General features: G+C 54.7%; 9 protein-coding genes across 9 annotated transcripts; 4 read left to right on the top strand and 5 right to left on the bottom strand.

The window, feature by feature from the left end:
* Nucleotides 1-355: 355 nt before the first annotated feature.
* On the bottom strand, nucleotides 356-2,854 carry A1O7_03913 (chromosome transmission fidelity protein 1; the record flags this gene model as incomplete). The annotated part of the gene is made up of 1 exon (XM_007757929.1): nucleotides 356-2,854. One exon carries the CDS (start codon nucleotides 2,852-2,854, stop codon nucleotides 356-358), a length of 2,499 nt encoding a protein of 832 aa, XP_007756119.1.
* A 1,011-nt stretch (nucleotides 2,855-3,865) lies between these two features.
* Nucleotides 3,866-6,497, top strand: A1O7_03912 (uncharacterized protein; the record flags this gene model as incomplete). Its single annotated transcript, XM_007757928.1, has 3 exons — nucleotides 3,866-3,951; nucleotides 3,999-6,420; nucleotides 6,486-6,497. The coding sequence occupies 3 exons, from the start codon at nucleotides 3,866-3,868 to the stop codon at nucleotides 6,495-6,497; spliced, it is 2,520 nt and encodes an 839-aa protein (XP_007756118.1).
* A 728-nt stretch (nucleotides 6,498-7,225) lies between these two features.
* A1O7_03911 (uncharacterized protein) lies at nucleotides 7,226-8,050 on the bottom strand (the record flags this gene model as incomplete). The annotated part of the gene is made up of 1 exon (XM_007757927.1): nucleotides 7,226-8,050. The coding sequence occupies one exon, from the start codon at nucleotides 8,048-8,050 to the stop codon at nucleotides 7,226-7,228; it is 825 nt and encodes a 274-aa protein (XP_007756117.1).
* An 863-nt stretch (nucleotides 8,051-8,913) lies between these two features.
* On the top strand, nucleotides 8,914-10,248 carry A1O7_03910 (uncharacterized protein; the record flags this gene model as incomplete). The annotated part of the gene is made up of 1 exon (XM_007757926.1): nucleotides 8,914-10,248. One exon carries the CDS (start codon nucleotides 8,914-8,916, stop codon nucleotides 10,246-10,248), a length of 1,335 nt encoding a protein of 444 aa, XP_007756116.1.
* Nucleotides 10,249-10,706: 458 nt separating this feature from the next.
* A1O7_03909 (uncharacterized protein) lies at nucleotides 10,707-11,297 on the bottom strand (the record flags this gene model as incomplete). The annotated part of the gene is made up of 1 exon (XM_007757925.1): nucleotides 10,707-11,297. The coding sequence occupies one exon, from the start codon at nucleotides 11,295-11,297 to the stop codon at nucleotides 10,707-10,709; it is 591 nt and encodes a 196-aa protein (XP_007756115.1).
* Nucleotides 11,298-12,919: 1,622 nt separating this feature from the next.
* A1O7_03908 (high-affinity iron transporter) lies at nucleotides 12,920-14,041 on the bottom strand (the record flags this gene model as incomplete). The annotated part of the gene is made up of 1 exon (XM_007757924.1): nucleotides 12,920-14,041. One exon carries the CDS (start codon nucleotides 14,039-14,041, stop codon nucleotides 12,920-12,922), a length of 1,122 nt encoding a protein of 373 aa, XP_007756114.1.
* A 675-nt stretch (nucleotides 14,042-14,716) lies between these two features.
* A1O7_03907 (uncharacterized protein) lies at nucleotides 14,717-16,600 on the top strand (the record flags this gene model as incomplete). Its single annotated transcript, XM_007757923.1, has 1 exon — nucleotides 14,717-16,600. One exon carries the CDS (start codon nucleotides 14,717-14,719, stop codon nucleotides 16,598-16,600), a length of 1,884 nt encoding a protein of 627 aa, XP_007756113.1.
* A 649-nt stretch (nucleotides 16,601-17,249) lies between these two features.
* Nucleotides 17,250-18,299, top strand: A1O7_03906 (uncharacterized protein; the record flags this gene model as incomplete). Its single annotated transcript, XM_007757922.1, has 1 exon — nucleotides 17,250-18,299. One exon carries the CDS (start codon nucleotides 17,250-17,252, stop codon nucleotides 18,297-18,299), a length of 1,050 nt encoding a protein of 349 aa, XP_007756112.1.
* A 1,091-nt stretch (nucleotides 18,300-19,390) lies between these two features.
* On the bottom strand, nucleotides 19,391-19,939 carry A1O7_03905 (uncharacterized protein; the record flags this gene model as incomplete). Its single annotated transcript, XM_007757921.1, has 3 exons — nucleotides 19,391-19,777; nucleotides 19,832-19,897; nucleotides 19,934-19,939. The coding sequence occupies 3 exons, from the start codon at nucleotides 19,937-19,939 to the stop codon at nucleotides 19,391-19,393; spliced, it is 459 nt and encodes a 152-aa protein (XP_007756111.1).
* Between the last annotated feature and the right edge of the window lie 255 nt (nucleotides 19,940-20,194).

The raw sequence follows: 20,194 nt of genomic DNA, 5'->3' as shown, positions 1-20,194 counted from the left end.
GAGGAGGGGCTGGCAGAATGGTACTCACTGCTTTCTCGTCTTCGTCAGTCTCGTAGGCATTTTGGCGGTGTCGAGACTCCGGTGTTGTTGTGATAGAAATTGAGCGTCGTCGTGGGTTTAACGACAAAACTCTGGAAGTCGCAGACTGTGGGCGCTCAAATCCGGTTAGCGGGATAAATCTTGGCAAGCACTTGGCCGGGGGTTCTGCTGGTCAATGTTCTACCACAGCACCTTCGCTACACACGACTTAACATGGCACGCAATACATAGGAATTGATTCATTGTCACGATTCTTTGCATTTGTTTTCTGGCCACCTGTAACGCTTTGTCGAACATGAAATCGACATGGGAATCGTCATTGCTTCCCACGAAAGAATTGCTGGAGGCGGGTCTCCATCTCTAGCCAGCTTGGTACACCACCTGCCATACTTTCTTGAATCCATCCGGGCAGCTTGCGCCGGATCCTCTCCGTCGCGAAGCGCCTGTCTACCATCAGTATCGCGGCGTAGTCATTCCTGTGCCGTATTGCTCTCCCAATGCTCTGATTTACGGATCTCATACATGCATTCTCGTAATAATCCCGGCTTGCACTCTTTGCGGCAGACTGACAATCTGCTTCTCCTTTGCCGTCTTTCTTGCATTGCTGATACCTGACATCTGCGATATGCTGCAATTTCGCCTTCCATTCTGCACCATTCGCATTGGGAAAGGGTAGGCCTACTGATATTACCGCTCGGCCCAGTTTGTCAGAGAAGTTGATGCCTTCAGAGAGCTTACCACCCATGACCGACAACATTAATCCTCCCTGCCCGGTGTCTATCGCCGTCGCATAGCTTCGCAGGACTTCGTCGACGCCAAGTGACTTCGACTCCTGAAAGATTGGCTTGACCCTGTTTAGAGCCGTCATGATTGGCTGCTCAGCTGGTAAGCGTTGCCAGACAGAGACAACTTGGGCGAGGTAATCATAGCTGGGGAAGAACACAACCACTCCATCCCGGACGACTTTGCAGGCTTTCAAAATGAGTCTGCCAAGATCCACCATGATTTTCTCCGAGCCACGTTTATCGAAAGTGAAATCAAATTCCACATCGGAAGGACCCTTGACAATGGCTTGTGCCAATAAGTTCGAGGCAGGAATGACGTGGCCGAAGGAGAAAGTCGACAGCCGAGTCTTTTGGAGGTATGAGAACAGGTAGTCCGAATAGTCCGACATGGGAGACATTGTGCCTCCAGCAAGAATAACCGCCCGAGCATTCTCCACTACGTCTCGAAAATGCTCACGCGGATCGAGCAGGGTGTAGCGGACGCTGACATCCTTGTCGTGGCGACTCGCAAAGAATCGTCCTTCCTCATCCGGATTCATCAACACTGCTAGAAAATTCTGGAATTGAATCAAGACGCCCTTGCTGTAGGTATCTTGATCATTTGACTGGGACTCGGCGTATCCGTCGACCTTGTGGCAGAGCTTGCTTTCATGCAGATAGTGTAACAGCTTGTGCGGCTTGATCTGATCGACTCCTTTACCGGACATCAACTGTGCTGCCGTTAGGGTAGTCTCTGGCGAAGATGGCTTGAACGTTGTAGCCCTCAGACAATCTGTCATCGAGTTCAGCACACGTATAACTTGCATGACATAGACACGGTTTTTGCCTTTCAGCCTTGCTTTGAAACGCATGGCGTAGGCGGTGACCTGCTGGACGGCTTGCTCGATTTGACTGAGACGTAAGGAGGTAGACAGAGTGGCGGCAATTGCATCGATGAGATTGTGAGCTTCGTCTATGATGACCACGTTGTCTTTGACGGATACGCCCAGGGCTTCTCGCGCGGATTTCTGAAGGAGAAGAGGATACGGTAGCGTCAGCACTTCTGCCATAGTGATAGCTGATCTGGAGGCATAGTATGGACAAAGTTCCATCTCCCGGCCCAGTTTCCCCATGTCCTCGATATCCTTGATGTCGGCAACAACTCGGTCTCGGAATGCTTCGACTCTTTCCATGTCGTCCTTGGAACCTAGGAAGGGACATTTTTTGTCTTTCGGTATGCCAGGTTTTTGCAGCTCGAGGCACTGCTCATTGATTGCTGTCGTTGAGGAGAGGCGTTCAACCTTAGGGTTAATGCACAGATTCTTCCTTGAACCAAGTGTGAGGTGCTTCACGCCCTCCTCGATGTGAGATTCAGGAGCAGCCTCCTCCGGATCGGCTGGGATCGACGAGGGAGGCTTCACGCGACGCAATTCGTTAACAAATTGTGTGAGTTGGGAATGAGTCCGTGAGCAGAAGATGATTTTGAGCCTGTCTTCTTTTCCCTCTTCAACTTCTTTCTTAGCGGGAGCCTGTAACTTGTCCAGAAGTGCCTGCGTCGCGCTCGAGAAGCCATCGTTAGGTATGGACAGGTGGGAAGTGGTTTCCCGATCACTGTCGTAATCGTTAAGCATGAATTCATCTTCCGCGAGAGCATTTCCCGCATTTTCTTTTCCGATTCGGACCTTCTTTGAACCTTTCGAGGCTTCTCTTCTCCGGCGGCGTCGCGCCTCCTCCTCACGCACTCTGGCAAGCTTATGTTCGAGTTCCTCACAGGCGACTAGCAGTTCACGACGTTGAGCAGCGTGCTCGGCCTGCGCTAACCAATCACTCTTCTCTGAAGGTTCAACGGACCCTTGCAGAGACTGGCGCTCATGGTCTCTCAGCCAGGTCAAGGCGCCACATATCAAGCTCAAGGATTTGCCAGTGCCTGTTGGTGACTCGAAGATGCCAACTTGCTTTTCTTCTATGCAACGATAGAGGCTCTGCATGAACTCCAGTTGAATGGAATAAGGCTGGTAGGGGTGGCAGAAGTTTGCCTGGCTAGGCTCCATCGTGATGTCCAGAAAAATGTTCGTGTCAATTGTTACGCTCTGGTTGTTCTGTACCGGTCGCCAGACGCCGTCCTCTAATGGGGCTACGAGGCATACCCTAACCGAAAGACGCGCATCAACGCGTCTACAATCATCCCGCACACCTGAGTTCCACTGCAGCCTTTGTTTCTGAGAGTTTGCCCGACAGGAGTTACGCCTGTACTCATTCGACGTCAATACGTTCTGAAAGCCTCGCACGTGCGCTGTGGTATGGCAAGGAGCGTGAAAGATCTCAGGATTGGTGATAAAAGTGGTGGGTGGCTGTGACCGTGTTGCGAAGTTAGACTGCGCCTGACCCGCAGTACTTACTGTGGTAGCTCTGTCGCCTAGCCAGTCAGGCGCAGCTGGCACCCGTGACGAATGGCACTCTAAGCCCCTCTGGCCCAAACCTCTAAGCCTAGCTGGGCGCTCTACTGTTGAGTACTCCGGACCTCGTTTGCATACAAGGGTTCGGAGCACCAACGGAGTACGCTGACTCGTATTCAGTACAGTACAACGTCCGGAGTACTTACTGCACCACCGCAGCCTTGTCTGCGCCCGGACTTCCTCGTGCCCTGCCATGAACTGGACCAGCTCACACTAGATTCCACAAACATTACGCAGCCTCAGTTGATGCGGCCGCCCAGGCCAGATTCATAATCTCCTTTGCCTCCACCAAGACATGTCTGCACCATCTCTCAAGGCCGGAAATTGTGGTCCGTTGATCGCCTTCTTTCCGACCCCCACCCACGCGTCCATTAGACTCCAGCTTTTACCCTGACTGCGTCAGCACCACTACAGCAGGAGACACCTTGAGAGATACAAAGTCAGATCAGAACCTCCATACGACCGCCTCTCGTCGGGGAGCGGAAGGAATTTCGGACTTTTTATTCTTCCCTCAGCACATCTTAAAGCTCGCTGAAACCCAGAGAGATCAGGCACACCGGACCTGAAACTGAAGACAGGAACACGACTGCCTCTGGCGGTGTCGAGATGGATTACCGCACTGGCGCTACCTTTGTGCCTGGCGGGGAGGACTCCTACTACCTGCCAGAGGTGATCCAACCCACTCCAAACCGGTAGGCTAATGAATGACTCCCCATATCTACTACTGCTGATAGCCTAGGCCGCATGAACTTCCGAACAATATGCACTATAATGTTGCTCAAATGGAACAGGCTGCCTCGGATCCCTACTCAGCATCGTCGGCCTACTCTGCCTCTGTGTATTCCCCCCAGTCAGCTGTGCACCAGCCCGGCATGAACAACTGGACGACTCCGCAACCACACCATACGCAATATCAGGGATACGAGCAGATTGTGCCTACAAACAACCATAATCAACCAGCTCCTCCGGAAACCAGGAATTTCCCCCCGAGATCCACCTCCATGGCGCCAGTGCCCGAACAACCGAACTTCTCCCCGTTCCCGATCCTACGCAACCCCCCGCCCAACGTTCCCCCAACCGACGAGCAGAAAGAGGCCACCTTAGAAGCCGCAAGAGCCGCCGTGCTGAGCTGCAATGATCCTGACACTCAGCTGACGTGGGCACAGGATGCGTTGGCGTACGTGGAGGTTGCGCAGCAGAACGAGGCAAGGATCGCCCTAGCACAAACACCTCGGTCGAGGACACCTCGCATTGAACATGTTTTGAAGGAAGATGCACTCAAGATTGTCAATTTCCTGGCTGATCAACATCACCCTAGAGCGGAGTTCATGAGAGGCATGTGGCTCGAGTTTGGCAAGTTCGGGCACAGAATCGACAAGAAGGAAGCTTTCTACTGCTACACAAGAGCTTCGGAGAAAGGATACGTACGAGCCGACTACCGTATCGGCATGCAGTTCGAATCATCAAACGATGCATTGAAGGCCATCAAGTACTACCAGAAAGGGGCTGAGGCAGGAGATTCAGCTGCCTGCTACAGGTTGGGTATGATGACACTTCTCGGTCAACATGGCCAGGTGCAAGACTATGAGCGTGGTCTGAACCTCATCTATATGGCGGCTCAGACTGCAGATGAAAATGCACCCCAAGGGGCCTACATCTTCGGGATGCTCCAGGCTCAACAGATGCCCCAAATTCAAGTCCCCGACCAGTATCTGCCCAGAGATATTCCGGGAGCGAAGATCAACATCGAAAAGGCCGCTTACCTTGGATTCGCGAAGGCACAGATAAAGATGGGCTCGGCATACGAACTTGCCGAGCTCGGCTGTCCCTTTGACCCGGCCTTATCCCTGCACTACAACGTTCTTGCCGCGAGGCAGGGTGAACCAGAAGCGGAACTGGCAATAAGCAAATGGATGCTCTGCGGCCATGAGGGCCTCTTTGAAAAGAACGAGGAGTTGGCCTTCACATATGCTCAACGAGCAGCACTTGCAGGTTTTCCTACGGCACAGTTCGCCATGGGCTATTACTACGAGGTTGGCATCTACGTTCCCGTCGACTTCGAGCAAGCCAAAGAATGGTATCGCAAAGCGTCACAAAACGGTAATTCTGACGCAACCGGGAGAATTGATGCTATCTCAAGATCGAAGACCTTGTCGAGAAAAGATCACGAAAGCGTCGCCTTACAGAAGATTCGACAGCAACGCGGTTCAATTATAGGTGGAAGTGGAGTGCCACCTGTCCCCACAATGCCGACCCTCTTGGAAGAGAACCAGTCTCTTGAGATGCCTGATCCGTCTCGGTTGTCTCTGAATAACCAGAGGCCACCGTCAGCTAGACCGGGAAGTGCAGCACCATATCCCACTGGCCCACCCAATCTGCCAGGGCCGAACCAAGGTCCGGAGTTCCGGCCTACGTCAGCCTTCGGCATCAATCCCAATCTCCGGCCTCACTCGGCCGCGAACACGGGAGGTCCAAGACCTGATCCTTATGGTTCTCCTGTCAACATCGTTCATCAGCAGCGTCCCTATTCTAATCCCCCTCCCGGTCAAGTTTATGGTGCCCCGGATTATGGCCGTGGAGGGCGCATGCCATCGGGGCCTCCACCTCAAGGGCAAGGAGTTCCGGGCATCCGACCACCGCCAAGATCAGGTACAGCCTCGCCATATCTCGGGTCTGGGCCCCGTCCCGGAGGGCCAGGCACTTCGCCTCCGGCAAAGATCGACATTGGCTACTCTGCTCCAATTGAACCAGAAAGAAGACGACCGGTACAGCAACCAAACGGGCCGTCGCCAGCCAATCCTAAGAATCCTCCTCGAGGATCTCCCAGGCCACAACAAGGACCACCGGGACAACAAGGCCCTCCTCCACAAAACCGGCCGAATCCGCAAGGTTCACGTCCCGGACCAGGCCCGAGTTCAGGGTACGGAGGCATGCCTAACTCAAACGCTCGACCTCCTCCAATTAAAGTGCAGGTCCCGCCCAACGTGAAGCCTGCCAATATGGCACCTTCGAGACCTGATTCCAGTGCGCCGATGGGTGGGGCGCCGCCGTCAAAGCCAGCACCGGTACCTGCGAACGCGGCACCAGTACGACCGCCTGGCAAAGGTCCGAAGACATTTGATGAGATGGGCGTCCCCGCTGGGAAGGACAAGAGTGAATGCGTAAGTCTTGCACCCTCCATGATGACACGGTATGGATCAGAGACTGATGTGTTGCTTTTGATTAGGCTGTTATGTGATACCATGCTATTTGTACTATATTGTTCGGAGATGGATGCATATGATACCCCTTGCGCGCTTTCGCACTAATTGGTTGGCCCCTAGCTTGGCGGAACGGGTGTTCTTGGCTAGATGGAGCTTGTCACGGTTTTCCCCCTACCTTCTGCATCTATCTAGGCGGTAGTCAGCAGTGCAGCCTGGGTCGCATTTCTGGGCCGGGAAAACTTCTAAACACATCCGAATCCTTCTCCCACTCTAGCTTGGAGCGTCTTTCGGTGAGGTTGCCGTAATGGGTACTCCTTAAAAATGACACGGGCTCGGGTATTGTCGAGCTACCGGTAAAGAAGGTGCAAAACTGCACCACGAGATACATTAAACGCGCTCACCTGACGCTTCTTGCTTCCGGCCGAGTTTCAGGCACGCATTCTAGGATGGCAATGGCCGCTCACTTTTCCAGATCGCTCCATAGTGTCAGACATCGACTCTGATGACATGCTGTTTGCGGTCACTAGCAGGCACAATCGTAAATCTAGGACAGAAGAAGCATGAATCATGAAAAACACAAGAGAGATGGTGATATGCCACGCTTGTACCGTGGATGTAGAGAGTGTGTCCTTGACTAACGGACCGTTTGCCCTATGAAGCACCATCACCATCCTCGTGTTTAGATGTCCCTCCTGATCTGGGTGCCCTGCGCCTGGACAAGGTGCACTTGGCCTCGAATCCGCGAAGGTCCTGCGCCTTCGGCTTACTTGTAACCACGCGCGGTCATCGGGACAGAACTGTCCTGACTCTCCACGTTCTGATGCCTCGATCCTGGTCTTCGTGCTCGCTGTTTTCCGCCGTCACGCGTGAGGAATGCTACCGCAACCAGCGATAAAGCGGCAAGCAGTTGCGCCAGGAATATCAGAACCAGCTTGACCACAAACGAGCCAGTAAAGGGACTTAGGGAGTTGGTGTGGTCGAAAGCGTAGACAACGCTGTAGACTGCTCGGACACCAATAAAGGCGCAGGCCGAGACCATTAGCAAGCCGAGGATAGGCTGGCTTTTGAGCTTGCCGAAGAGGGGGAGACAAACGAAGGTGAGCGCCATCCAGGTGGCCAGGAGTATGATCGCTCCGACCTTGAGCATTGTATATCCTGTGGTGATGTCCGAAGGGGTAGTGTTTTGGCCGAAGAGCTTTGTCGCACCCAGAGCGACGAGGACAACGCCTGTGACGGCGCCAAGGTGGGTGCCGCCTCCCGTGATCCGCGCCTGAAGTGGACTGGGTTTGCGATCCATTGGGCCGTTGTACAGGTACAAGAGATTCAAAAAGCCTGCCAAGGCAAGTAATAGAGGGCTTAGTCCTATCGAGCTGACGACTGCTCCAGATTCGGTTGGGTGAGGGCTGTTGCGGTTGGCGATTTGTATCCCCGCGGCGACGATGCGCAGGATTTCGAAGGCGATGAGGTAGATGAATGCCATTAACGCGGCTCGTCCGTGCTTGTAGAGGAGCCACAATGTTGGCTGGAGGAGGACGATATAGATAGCGAGTTCGGCAATTGAGAGTTTGGTGGTTGCATTGAGCGTCATGGTCTCGAACCTTCGAAGCACGTCGGATCTTGAGGCAGCAGAGAACATGGAATTGGTAGCGTGAGAGCAAGAAGAGATAATGCTACAGCTCTGTCAAGGACTCGGTTCTGGCTTGTCAAAAGGGGTGCGAATAGTAGGACGTTCGCGGACTCTTATAGCTTCAGGGTTTACCTCGGACCTCCAGCCTCTTGACAAAATCTCGCAGTTGGCCATCACGGGTCGCAACAAGAGAGCCATATCAGCAGTAGTATTGACTGAGTAGGCTGACCACAATGCGACATCCCGCGAACCATACCATTTCCCGAGCATTTCACGAGGAGCGAATTCCACGGCCCCAGAAACTTCGCACGTCAGAACCGTCACTTTCGAGCTGCGCGCGTTTTCAGGCCCAGGCAGCAGCATTTCGGAAGCACGAAGCAGATAGTGCGCGGCAATGAAGGCCGCGTCGCAGAAGAATGCACATCTCGATGACAGAATGGAAGGGTTGAATGGTGGCTGTGTCGATGTTGGGCTCGAGGTGCATACCAAGTCGAGGATAGCGGCGGGTATCGCGGAGCTAGCTCAACCAAGCAAGCCAAGCTTTAGAGCCAAGATGGTGGGCTCCGGAGTGCCATTTCTGGTCAAGACGTGCACGTGGGCGGGTCTTTAAGGCAACCCACTTGAGCCACCATTACATAAGGAACACGAGGCATTGGTGGCGTCAACTTCTAGGTGACTTGCGTGTCGAGCCCAGTATTTCATGGATAGCAAAGTCGTTGGCTTTCAGGATGGCGGAACTCGTGGGCTACTGGGTATTCTATTCTGGACACTGACTTCATTGCTAGGCACAGCTCTTGACGTCTCGACCCGCATAAAGCGACCACATGCCGCCTCGCTTAGCTCACAAAAAGAGCCGCAAAGGCTGTCGGCGCTGCAAGGAGAGAAAAGTCAAATGCTCCGAGGAGTGGCCGTCCTGTGCGGCGTGTGCCCGGCATGGAGTGCACTGCGAATATGCCGAAGACCCGAGAAGCAGCACGGCTCCAGAGTCACACGCCTCCAGCCATGCGGCATCGAGAGGAAGCTCCGAGTCCAGCGACAATAAGAGTTCCACGCTGGGCATTGACGCACCCTATCCACACAGCGTCCTGACAGACTCCAGCTTTTCGGAACCTAATCGCCATGCAATCGAGCTGTACCTTGTACACCGATTCAAGACGTGCGTGGCCGGTGCCTTTCCCTCGTATGAGAGTGCGGAGCTCAGGGACATTTGGGTCTGGACTTCCGTGGACATGGGGTTCGACTTTCCCTATCTGCTTGATGCCATCTTCGCCATCACGGCACTGTACATCTGGGTGACTTCGTCCGCTCCGCAGACAGAGACCGAGTCCGTGCCGCTACCTAGATCGCTTCGTGGTGTCGACTACGCGCAACTACACAGAATGTATCTCAATCGGTCCATTTGCCTGCAGAGGGATGCCTTGGCCAACCTCACATCCGAAAACGCCGATGCCGTGGGGCTCACGGCCGTCCTGCTTTCCACCATGGCAACTTGTCTTCTCTCGGACAATGACGATGCTGATGCCGGAGAGAGCAGCTACACTCCGCCCATCCCATGGCTGACGATGCATGCATCCATCGCGGCTGTCTTCCGGAACGCCGTCCCCTTCCTCCAACCTGACGGACCAATGGTGCGTTACGCGAAGGTTACTGCTCAGCCTACATTCAGCAACGACCTTGCTCTCTCGGACCCGGAAAACCTAGCCCCGTTCCAGAAGCTCCTCGAGTTTCAGAGCTCAGAGGACTCCTCCGACTGCTCGGGCGAGAGATCAGACCCGTCAGTCCAAGACGCATATGTCAAAGCCGTGGCGTTCCTGGGCAGCATCTGTAAAGCCCTACAGGTGGCTGAACAACGCTATCGAATCTGTATGCGCGTGGTGGCCTTCGGGCATACCATTCCACGGACGTTTATTCGTCTCCTGGCCGAACGCCGACCGAGAGCTTTGGCTATCTTGGCGAACTATATGGCCTTTGTCAAGTATATTGAGAAGTACTGGTGGTTCAGAAATCGTGCGCAGATAGAGATATCTGGAATCCGGAGCATACTTCCTCGCCAGTGGCATTGGGCGCTCGTCTGGCCGTTGGCGGTTCTGCAGGAGCCCGAGAAGGTCCTACTAAACCCGAGGGGATTTCAAGATCTTGACGTGCAGCAAGAGCAATGAGTGGGCAACCTTCTTGCGCTTGAGGCGGGGAGCACCCGGAGATGCACCTCCGGGGCTCCTAGGCGCGCAAACGAAAGTCGGTGATCGTCGGCTACATTACCTATAGATAGGGGAAGGTCCGTGGATAGTAAGGATGTCCGAGTCTGGTTCGAGGCGAGCTATCTTTGCCACTTTGACAGATCGCCCAAAAAGCTCAGAAGAGGCCTGTTCTGCTACTCTTTGGTTGTCCTTCCACGGGTCCGTACCCTCTTCCATTCGCCATTGCGATCGACGAACAGGACAAAGACCGAGCGAGGATTTGAAATAAGATATATCTTATCAGACTTCGAGGCCGAGCGAGGTCACCCCTCCACATTGCGTCTCGGAGTGGAGCAACACGTTCTCTCTCTTCACTGTGCCTGTGCTTCCTCGCCCGCCACAGGGCCCGAAAACTTGTGTGTGTGAAATACAATCGACCATCAGCTCCTCATCGACCAAATACTCAGAAAGATATTCCATCCAAACCCCACCAGCGACCCGACAAGCACCCTCCACTGCAGGGGGACCCAGATGAAATTGACGAGCGCAACCCACGGCCACAATTTCCAGCTCGCCCAGATGATGCCAAATATGCGTGCTTGGATCATCCCAGCCAACGAACTCCAGCTTTCGATCCTCGCGCCATTGGTACATATCAGAAACGTCAGATTGATGAGAAATTGCCCGATCGTCTGGTCGAGCAGGAGCTTGATCAGGATGTTTTCCCAACTTAGCTGGGCTGTCGTCTTCGTCGAGTTTGCAATTTCATCTTTGTCGGCCACCGACTCTTGCGTCGTGCTGCGGCGTTGGTGCTGTTGCTGGCTGGGGAACCGGTCCTCAAGAAGGCGCTGCCACGCGGACGCTAGTGGCGCCGACACAATGCCGAAGGCCGCAAACTCTGCGACGCGCGCCCAGTCGTATGGCGATGCCGAGGACGGTTGCGTGTTCCATTGCGTCAATGTCTGCGCCGTGAGGTTTGCTGCGGCTTTGAGGATGGCCGATTGCACAGCGACGGTGGTTATGGATGGCATGGTCTGCGTGTTGCTCGCATGCCTGTTTTCCCCGAGCAAGAGTCGAGTCGTGTAGGTGTGCGGGCGTAGAAGGGGGGCAGTACAATGTGACTGAGGCACTGATCGCCTGAACGATGCTGCACTGTAGTCCTTTGCCGTGCCAATGCCTTGCCTAGCTACTCAGCTTACCTCTTCAACAGTATTCAGCGAGTAAAGCGCTCTTGAAAGCACGGTACGTCTCGCCACGCGCGCAATGTGCATTGACTCGGCGTAAGTATGAGGAGGGACAGTCCGAGGTGCTGTGTATCTCACATCTCCGGCACTCCGCTCCTTCGCACTGGATATTTGGGTAGAGATCCGTGTCAAAGAGGGGTTAGTCGCGCTGGGCAATGGGGAAATTCGGGGCATTCGGAACGTCATCTCGGCATCCTGAAAGTCTCAGCCGAGGGAAACAAAGACGTTTTCATGCTCTCGAGCGAGCTACACAGCTTGACGCCAGCTGTAAGGTGCATCAACGTGGAAACCACTGCGTAGGCGTATATTCTTTCCACGGGGCGGTCCAAAGTACTACCTTTGAGGGACTAGAAAACTGCCCGCACCAGAGGAAAACAAGACAAGCCACCGGGTTAATTACATACCTAGATTAGTTGTGGGGGGCTTCGCCAGTTACGGGATTTGCCACGTGCACTTGCTAGGCGACGACGTGGCCGGAGCTTCATTCCTGTTCGCACACACCGAGTTACAAAGTACCAACTGCAATTGACCACTGTCAGCTCACCAGCGGGCTGCATGTCGGCTGCTTTCCGTTCAACTTCGTGTCCCGCCAGGACTGGCCATAGTCCACTTCGGACGACAGAAGGCAACCGCCCCGCCACGATAGCCTCAAGGACACTCCCAAACCGGGCGCACACAGTCCCCTCGGTCCCTATGCTGGCGTACAAAGTCTACAATATGGTGCATCACACCACTGTGTATGCCCATGCATACACCTGTCTTGTGTTTTTGATTCGATCATACACAGCCCATCTGTCAGACTTGGCCCAAGCTTGTGCGACGTGAGTCCTGGTGGAGCAGATGCAGCCCCCACCTTCCATGGGCAGATGCCGCTCGCAGTCTCCCTGCCATCACCCAGAAGCTGTCCCGGAAAGCAGTGGTCTGAGCCAAGGAAAGAGAGCTGGCCACCTCCGACATCGCCCGCTTGCTGGAGGAAAGAATTTCTTCTTTTAACTACTTAGCGTGCCGGGATACGACTGGGAGATACGGCCTGCTGTAAGCTCTCGTCTAAGACAACGTGAAAGCGATGTCGGAGAATGACTTGACAGGGTCTACCATGGTAGGGTACAGGACGGGCGGACGGGTTCTTTTGGCTTATTTCATCTCAATACCGAGAATCCCTTGCCGCCACCAGCCACCGTCACGATTCAGGAGTCCGGATCATGAAATTTTTCACATTTGTTTATTCGAAGAATCCAGCTGAAAGTGGACGGTGATCATCTGAGCTGTAACGTTAACCATTGACCAAATCAGTCATCCCGATCTGTCACCACGAGGATCGATCCTTTCTCTCCCCAGTGTCATCTAGCACACCGTCGTTGTTCGGAGTTTATTGCCATCTGCATTGTCAAACGACTTTCATTTCCCTTCTAACTTGCGGAAACAGGTCTCTGCAGACCATGTGTAAATGCATTGCTGTCGACCTGGGCGACGACATCTCCAGCCTCTCTCCTTTGAGGGTTGAGTTTGCGGGTAGCATAACTTCGGAAGCCAGGGATCTTGGAGAGAAATCGGAGGAAGGGCTTCTGGAGCGGAAGTCCGCCGGTGCGTTCTTCGTACAGCATGCATGTGACAGCGACCATGATGAAGATCCAGTAGGCATTGTATGAGATGACGGAGCCGTACGTCGCGGTGTTCTGCCAGCCAAGAAGCGCATTGAACACGTCCCACCCGTTATCGCGTTCCGGGTTGCAGCAGTTGACGTGCCAGACGGTCTGGTCGATGTTATAGGAGCCAGGACCATCCCCTGATTCGGCCACGTCCCCGCCAACCTGTTGTGCGAACCGGTGGAACTGCAAGCTCCACACCGCCTTGGAGAACATGCCGGCGGCGATGAGGTAAAGCACGCAGGTGGAGGCGATCAGGAAGTACTGGATCGTCATGTAGTTGCCGCTACGGTAGATGAGGTAACCGACGAGAAGACCGGCGAGGATGCCAGTGATGACTGGGATGGGGAACGCCGTTGCAGGCAGACCGAGCGAGACGCCGCCGACAAAGACAACAGCCTCGAGGCCTTCGCGGAGAGTGGTGACGAAGGGGAGGAGGAACATGGCGTATCGCCGGCTCCATTCGCCCAGCTTGGAGGCTGTGTCGTGGTATTTGGTCTTAGCGACCAGTGCTTCTGCAATCTTGACCCTCCACTTTTCTTTGGTCTTGTTGATGCGCAGGATGGCCAGGCCCATGATGGTGATGATGATGCTCGCAATGAGGTAGAAGATGCCTTCCCACAGATCCTCGGACTCGGCCCAGATGTCGTGGCCCAGACCGTAGAAGACGCCAATGAAGGCGCCCCCAATGATCATTGCTATGAGAATGCCCGTCAGGGAACCTGCCCATACTTGTCGTCTCAGGCGCTTGTAGATGGCCGGGTCCTGAGACGGCTGACCCAGAGACTGCTTCAAGAAGGAGAGCAACACCGAGACGATTATGACGCCTTCGAGACATTCTCGGAAGACGATGAAGAAAACGGGGACTCCAAAGACGTTGGTCATGTTGGGCAAGATGATCTGATAAGATCAAAGGTGGGAGAGAAAAACGGGTTGCCTACCGACGGGAAGCAGTCTTTTGTACATGCCGCCGCCAGCTGGGCAGGAGGGGAAAGCTTGAGAGACTTAGGAAAGCTTCGGACAAAGGCCCTGGTTCGGCGCAGGGAGTTCCTCACCGGGTTGTGACACCCAAGAGTGGGGGGTTTCGCGTAAAGTGGTGCGAGAGACAATTGATTGCGAGAAAAGATAAGATCATCTGATGCAGATTGCAGCGCAGCGGAGGCGTTGGCCAGCAGCAATTGGTGGACAATTGCCTGGACCGCCATCAGATAATCTAATCGCCGCCCGCATCGCGCATGATTGGATCGAACTGCGTTGGGCGGGAGGGAAAAGTTTCTCTTCAGCACGCCGCAACAGCCACCGCTCAATCACGCCGTCCACACATCGCACAGCATGGCTCTCCCAACGCGGACAATCGAACCCTTGCCGGCATCGGACCCTGTGCTTCCAGACCAGCTCGACCGGCTGATCGCACCTAGAAAAACACCCTCGACCCCCATCAGCGCGCTTCATCGACGACCTCGTCTGAGGCCTCGGAAAGCTTTAGCTAAGCTTTTCAGGTTCTGCTAAGCTTGCCAAGACCAAGACAGCGCAGTCGCAGTGGGCATCGTGTGCGAAGCCATGGCCAACTTCTTGCTGGCGGCGGTGTTGCTGCTGTTTGGTAGCTTGACCGCGGCCAAGACCGTCACGTACGACTTCAATGTCGGTTGGGTGACCGCTAACCCAGATGGGTTGGCCGAGAGGAAAGTCGTCGGCATCAATGGCCAGTGGCCGCTGCCCGTCATCGAGGTTGACAAGGGCGACCGGCTGGTGGTCAACATGTACAACGGCCTGGGCGACAAGAATGCCAGCATCCACTTCCACGGCATGTATCAGACCGACACCAGCAACATGGACGGTCCATCGATGGTCACGCAGTGCCCCATCGGCCCGGGATCCAGCTTCACCTACAACTTCACCGTGAACCAGAACGGCACCTACTGGTACCACTGCCACACCGACTTCTGCTACCCGGACGGCTACCGCCAGGCATTGATCGTGCATGACCGCGATGCCTATTTCAACGACGACTACGAAGAAGAGTTCACAGTCACAATCAGCGACTGGTACCACGATTTCGTCGAGGACATCCGGTTCCTGTCGCTCTATAACCCCACCGGAGCCGAACCGGTGCCCAACTCCTTCCTCCTCAACGACACGCAGCACTCCAGTCTCCGCGTCAAGCCCAACACGACGTATCTGATCAGGCTGATAAACATCGGGGCGTTTGTGTCACAGTTCTTCTACATCGAAGACCACACGTTCAAGATTGTCGAGATCGACGGGATATACACGGAGCCCACCGAGGCCGACACGCTCTACATCTCGGTGGCGCAGCGGTACAGCATCCTCCTCACGACCAAGAATTCGACCGACAAAAACTATCCCATCGTCACCGTGGCCGACTCGGACCTGCTGGACGTGATCTCGCCGGACCTACAGCTGAACAACACCAACTGGCTCGAATACAACGCCGACGCGGCCCATGCCCAAGCCGTCATGACGGTCGATGCGTCTTCCGAGATTGTGCCCTTCGACGACATCACCCTCGTGCCCCACGACCACATGGAGCTCCTCCCCGAACCGGACTTTGAGATCAACGTGACGGTCATCATGGGCAACCTGCGCAACGGCTTCGGCTACGCCTTCCTCAACGACATCACCTACACGGCGCCCAAAGTGCCGACCCTCTACACGGTCATGTCGTCCAGCGGCATGGCCACCAACGCCGACATCTACGGCGATTACACCCACCCGATGGTTCTGCAAAAGAACGACGTCGTCCAACTGGTGCTCAACAACGCCGACGGCGGCTCTCACCCGTTCCACCTCCACGGACACAACTTCCAGGTGATTGACCGCCAGCCTCCCTACGGCGAACACTTCTACGACTTCGTCGACGGTGACCCGGTCGCCTTCGATCCCAACAACCATTCCGCCTTCCCGGCCTTCCCAGCCAGACGGGACACCTTCGTCCTGCCACCACAGGGATACTACGTCATCCGCTTCGTTGCCGACAACCCCGGCGTGTGGATGTTCCACTGCCACATCGACTGGCACCTGGCGCAGGGGCTGGCCATGACGCTGATCGAAGCCCCGCTCGAGATCCAGCAGAGGCACCAGATCCCACAACAGCACTACGACGTGTGCCGTGCCGCGGGCGTCCCATTCGTGGGCAATGCCGCGGCCGACACGTTCGACCTGACGGACCTGTCGGGCCAGAACACGCAGGTTGCCCCCTTGCCCGGCGGGTTCACCGCACGCGGCATCGTGGCTCTGGTGTTTTCGTGTATCAGCGCCTTTTTGGGCATGGGGTTCATTACCGTGTATGGGCTTTCGGAGCCGAAGGTGTCGAAGAGGAACCTCACCTCGTCGCCGGGGGATGAGGTTTCCTCTGAGAATGAGGCTGTGCCCAGTGCGAGTGTGGAGCCCAAACACGCCGCCGCCGCCACAAGCCAGGGGTAGCCGCCATGACTTGAGGTAGCTGTGCTGTTGCTTGTAGCTCTGCCGTAGCTCTAGCTGTAGCTAGGCTTACGGATGTACTTCTCCGTTTGTCCTTGCTGTAACTTACCTGACATAGTTATTCGTATGCATCATCGTGTACGAATTCTTGAGCATGCTAATGCTCTAGTCAATTATTACCTTGGCCGTTGCTGCACCTTTGCCCCATAGCTCTCGCAGGCAGAGAAACCACCTACCGTAAGTTGTATCGTTGTGGGCATTTATGCATGGTACTTGTGTGATTAACCAAGGTGCCGCTTAGAACTGTAGGAGCAAAGAGTGCGCTGATGAGTGATGTTCATTGTAAAGTCAAGACTCGGGCACCGATACAGTAAACAGGCAAGAAAATACAGTAACTCCGTACCGTGATTCCAGGAGAAGGGGCAGAAGCAGGCGGAATTGGGTGACTAGCTTTAGGTAGCTTATGAAGGTGAAAGAATGGCAAAAGACGCACCAAGGAGAATCTCAATTCGAGCGGAGCATTTGCCGACTTAGAGCACGTGGAGAGTTGAGCGGAGCATTTATCTCGTCATGGCACTTCGCAAGCCGAGCCACATTGCAACAGACGCCACTTCCCTTCTTTCCTTTCTTCCTTCCATTCAACTGGTGCTTGATGGCAACAGACGACCTCGAACATGTTATAACAACGGCTGAAAGGGAGCCTTCGGGCTCCGATACCACACTCTCACCTGGTCAGAGCGATCCCCTTCCCACCGCTGACGGCTGTGTCATCTGCCTCGACCGCATCACCGATAAAGCCACCGCCATCCCGTGCCGTCACGATCAGTTCGATTTTTCATGCTTGGGAACATGGCTCCAACGGCAGCCTGTCTGTCCATTATGCAAGACCCCCGTCACCGCCATCAGGTTCAAAGTCGTCGGCCGGGATGATAGCAAGAGTCAACTCTTCCATCTTCCCCCACCAGAACGACCGCAACAAACCACGAGCCGGGTCGGGCATGGCTTTGCGCAACAACAGAGGCTGAGACGGCGTCGGGCATATGGCAGAGGAGGTGGAAATCGCGGCAGCGGCAGGACTTCTGGTCATGACATATCAAAAGACACCGCGCTCGATTTCCGCAGGCACGTTTATCGCCACAAGCTGTACTCTCTCCACGTTGGGTCTAATCGCATTTCACGATATCGGAATCTGACACCCGCGTCCTTTGCAAAAGATGAGCATCTCACAAGCCGCGCTCGGATGTTCATCAGGCGCGAACTGCAGGTTTTCGACTTCCTCAACCCGAGTTCCGCCCAATCGTCGAGCTGTGCGAAATCCAGTGACCGCCGCGCAAACAACGCCGATTTCCTTCTGGAGTACATAGTCGGAATCTTGAAGTCAATCGACCTGAAGGGCAGCACCGGACAAGCCGAGGAGTTGTTGAAGGACTTCCTCGGCAGAGAACATACACGGATATTCCTGCATGACCTCGAAGCGTGGTTAAGGAGTCCTTATGAGCATTTGAAGGATTGGGACAGGGCGGTGCAGTACGCGATGCCTGCAGAAGCAGATGGTCAAGCAAATGACGGGCCCAACTCCCTAAGGTCCATGGACCTGTGCCGTCCGTCCACTCAGTCGCGGCTAGAGGCAAGTACATCCTCCGTGCCTCGATGGTTTTCCAACAATTTTGTCCTAGGAGACCGGAGCATGCGAGGGACGTGAATGGGGAGAACCGAGCTCTGCCACTACAGGTTGCCCTGAATTCGCATGGCAACCCAGAGTACTCAAACCAGGGGCTGATGCGGTTTCACTAGATCCGCTGATCATTGCTCCTCGATTAGTTCTTGCAGCAGGATATGATTCATGATTTATGATGACAAGGAGCAATCAAAAGGATGGACCGGGAGATGTGCATGACGTGAACGCTTCCAAGAAGCCGGGCTGAATGATACAGCAAAAAATACATAACACCAAGTAATTCGAGCCGTTCATGCGCTCAACGAACCCAGCTCGAATCTGCAATCCCCGTTTTCTTCCCTCCGAGACCGCAGCATGCGATTCCTCTTGTAAGTCTCCTTTTGTCAACCATCCACCCTAATGTAGTCGAACAACTACTCCGTGCCTCCTAGCGCTGCTCGTATACCCGTGGATAATTGTCCCCCTACGTCCGCCGACCGTCCCGTTCCGACCATAGAAATCTTCTGGCTGACTACGCACACGATAGTCGGTGTATGAATCCACCAATAGGAAGGCTGGACGCTACCGAGGCCGACTCGGATATCAGCTCTATCCATTGGTGAGGCCAGAAGCGGTGGAAGCCTCGGATTAACGACGTCCACCACGCCACGCGTGGACGCCCTCGTCCTTGGTGGTCATGCCAAGGATCTGGCGTCAAGGTTGCTCCTCCTTAGGGATACGCTACGAGCTACGAGGTACCCAGTACGTCCTGAGGATATGAGTAATTACTAGTAAGTGTCCCTGTGGGGCCACATGCTTTTCCTATCGTAGATGCCGAACCGGATCAGCGGTGGAAGCACTTGCCTGTCGTTCAAGCCTCCACAGTCTTCTCTCCATCAAAGCCCTCAGCCTGGGCAAAGTAGTATCCCCTCTGGTTCGCAAGTGGCCTCAACGGGCCAGCACCACTCTCTCGCTGGACTGTAAAATCGCAGTTGTAATGGGTATGCCCGAACGCCCGAACCTTGACCCTTGACACTCTTGAAGCATGCCTCGTCGGACAACTCTGTCGAGAAAGCACTCGTGATCGGGCTCCCCAGATGCCGTGGATGGATCGCGCGAGCATCCGAATATGGGATTCAGTGCGGAAAGATCATGATCTTCTTAACGTCGGACTGCTGTTCCAGGTCCACGACCTGCCCATTGAGCCAAGCCAGGTCCCGCTCTTGCGCCTCGTTATGCATGCCGACATCCCAGTCGTTGGTGTGGAAAAAGTCGTTCAGTCCCATGCTGACAGCCATTTCATTTTTGGCCGGGACCCAAGAGAAGAGGCTGCAACCCAGGATGGTCGGGTCTGTGTCGGGCAGCCGGAAGGCCGTCCGGTCGAGCAGGATAAATTCCCCTAATGACTTGTTGTTGCGGACGTCCTGTTTGAAGGTGCGAAGGATGTTGGGCGTGTCATGCCAGGCGGAATGATACCCTTCATGATTGCTTGGGACTAAGAGCACCGTGCGGAAGTGATGGAGCTGGAGAGTCAGGAAGGCTAGCTAGTCGTCTTTGTGAATTGTAATGCTGCCCACATCGCCGAGCAGCACCAGATGGGCCGCTTTTGGGACAATCTCGAAGACATCGTAGCCTTTGGGAGCCTACAAATGCAGGTCGGCGAGAATCTGACCGTGGACCGCCATGGCAAGGAAAGTCGGTGATGGACGGTTGTCGTTGTCCGGAGAGTATGCGGTGGATTGGTCAGCGCAAGAGAAGTCGAGGACTGACTGTTCGGGGATTTTACGGAGTATATTGTCACAAAGGCACTTGATTGGTTGCATGTAACTATAGTAGTTAGCCTTGTGCCAATTGCGCCTCACGCCACCTTTTGTTCATAGGCCTTGGTCTAGCTTTGCGTTATGACATCGCATACGGAGTACCTAGGTAATTATTGCATT

This window comes from Cladophialophora yegresii, assembly GCF_000585515.1.
Source record: "Cladophialophora yegresii CBS 114405 chromosome Unknown aczIN-supercont1.3, whole genome shotgun sequence".
Taxonomy (NCBI): Eukaryota; Fungi; Ascomycota; class Eurotiomycetes; order Chaetothyriales; family Herpotrichiellaceae; genus Cladophialophora; species Cladophialophora yegresii.
The sequence above is the reverse complement of the archived record's forward strand: the minus strand, read 5'-3'. Positions and strand labels throughout refer to the sequence as shown.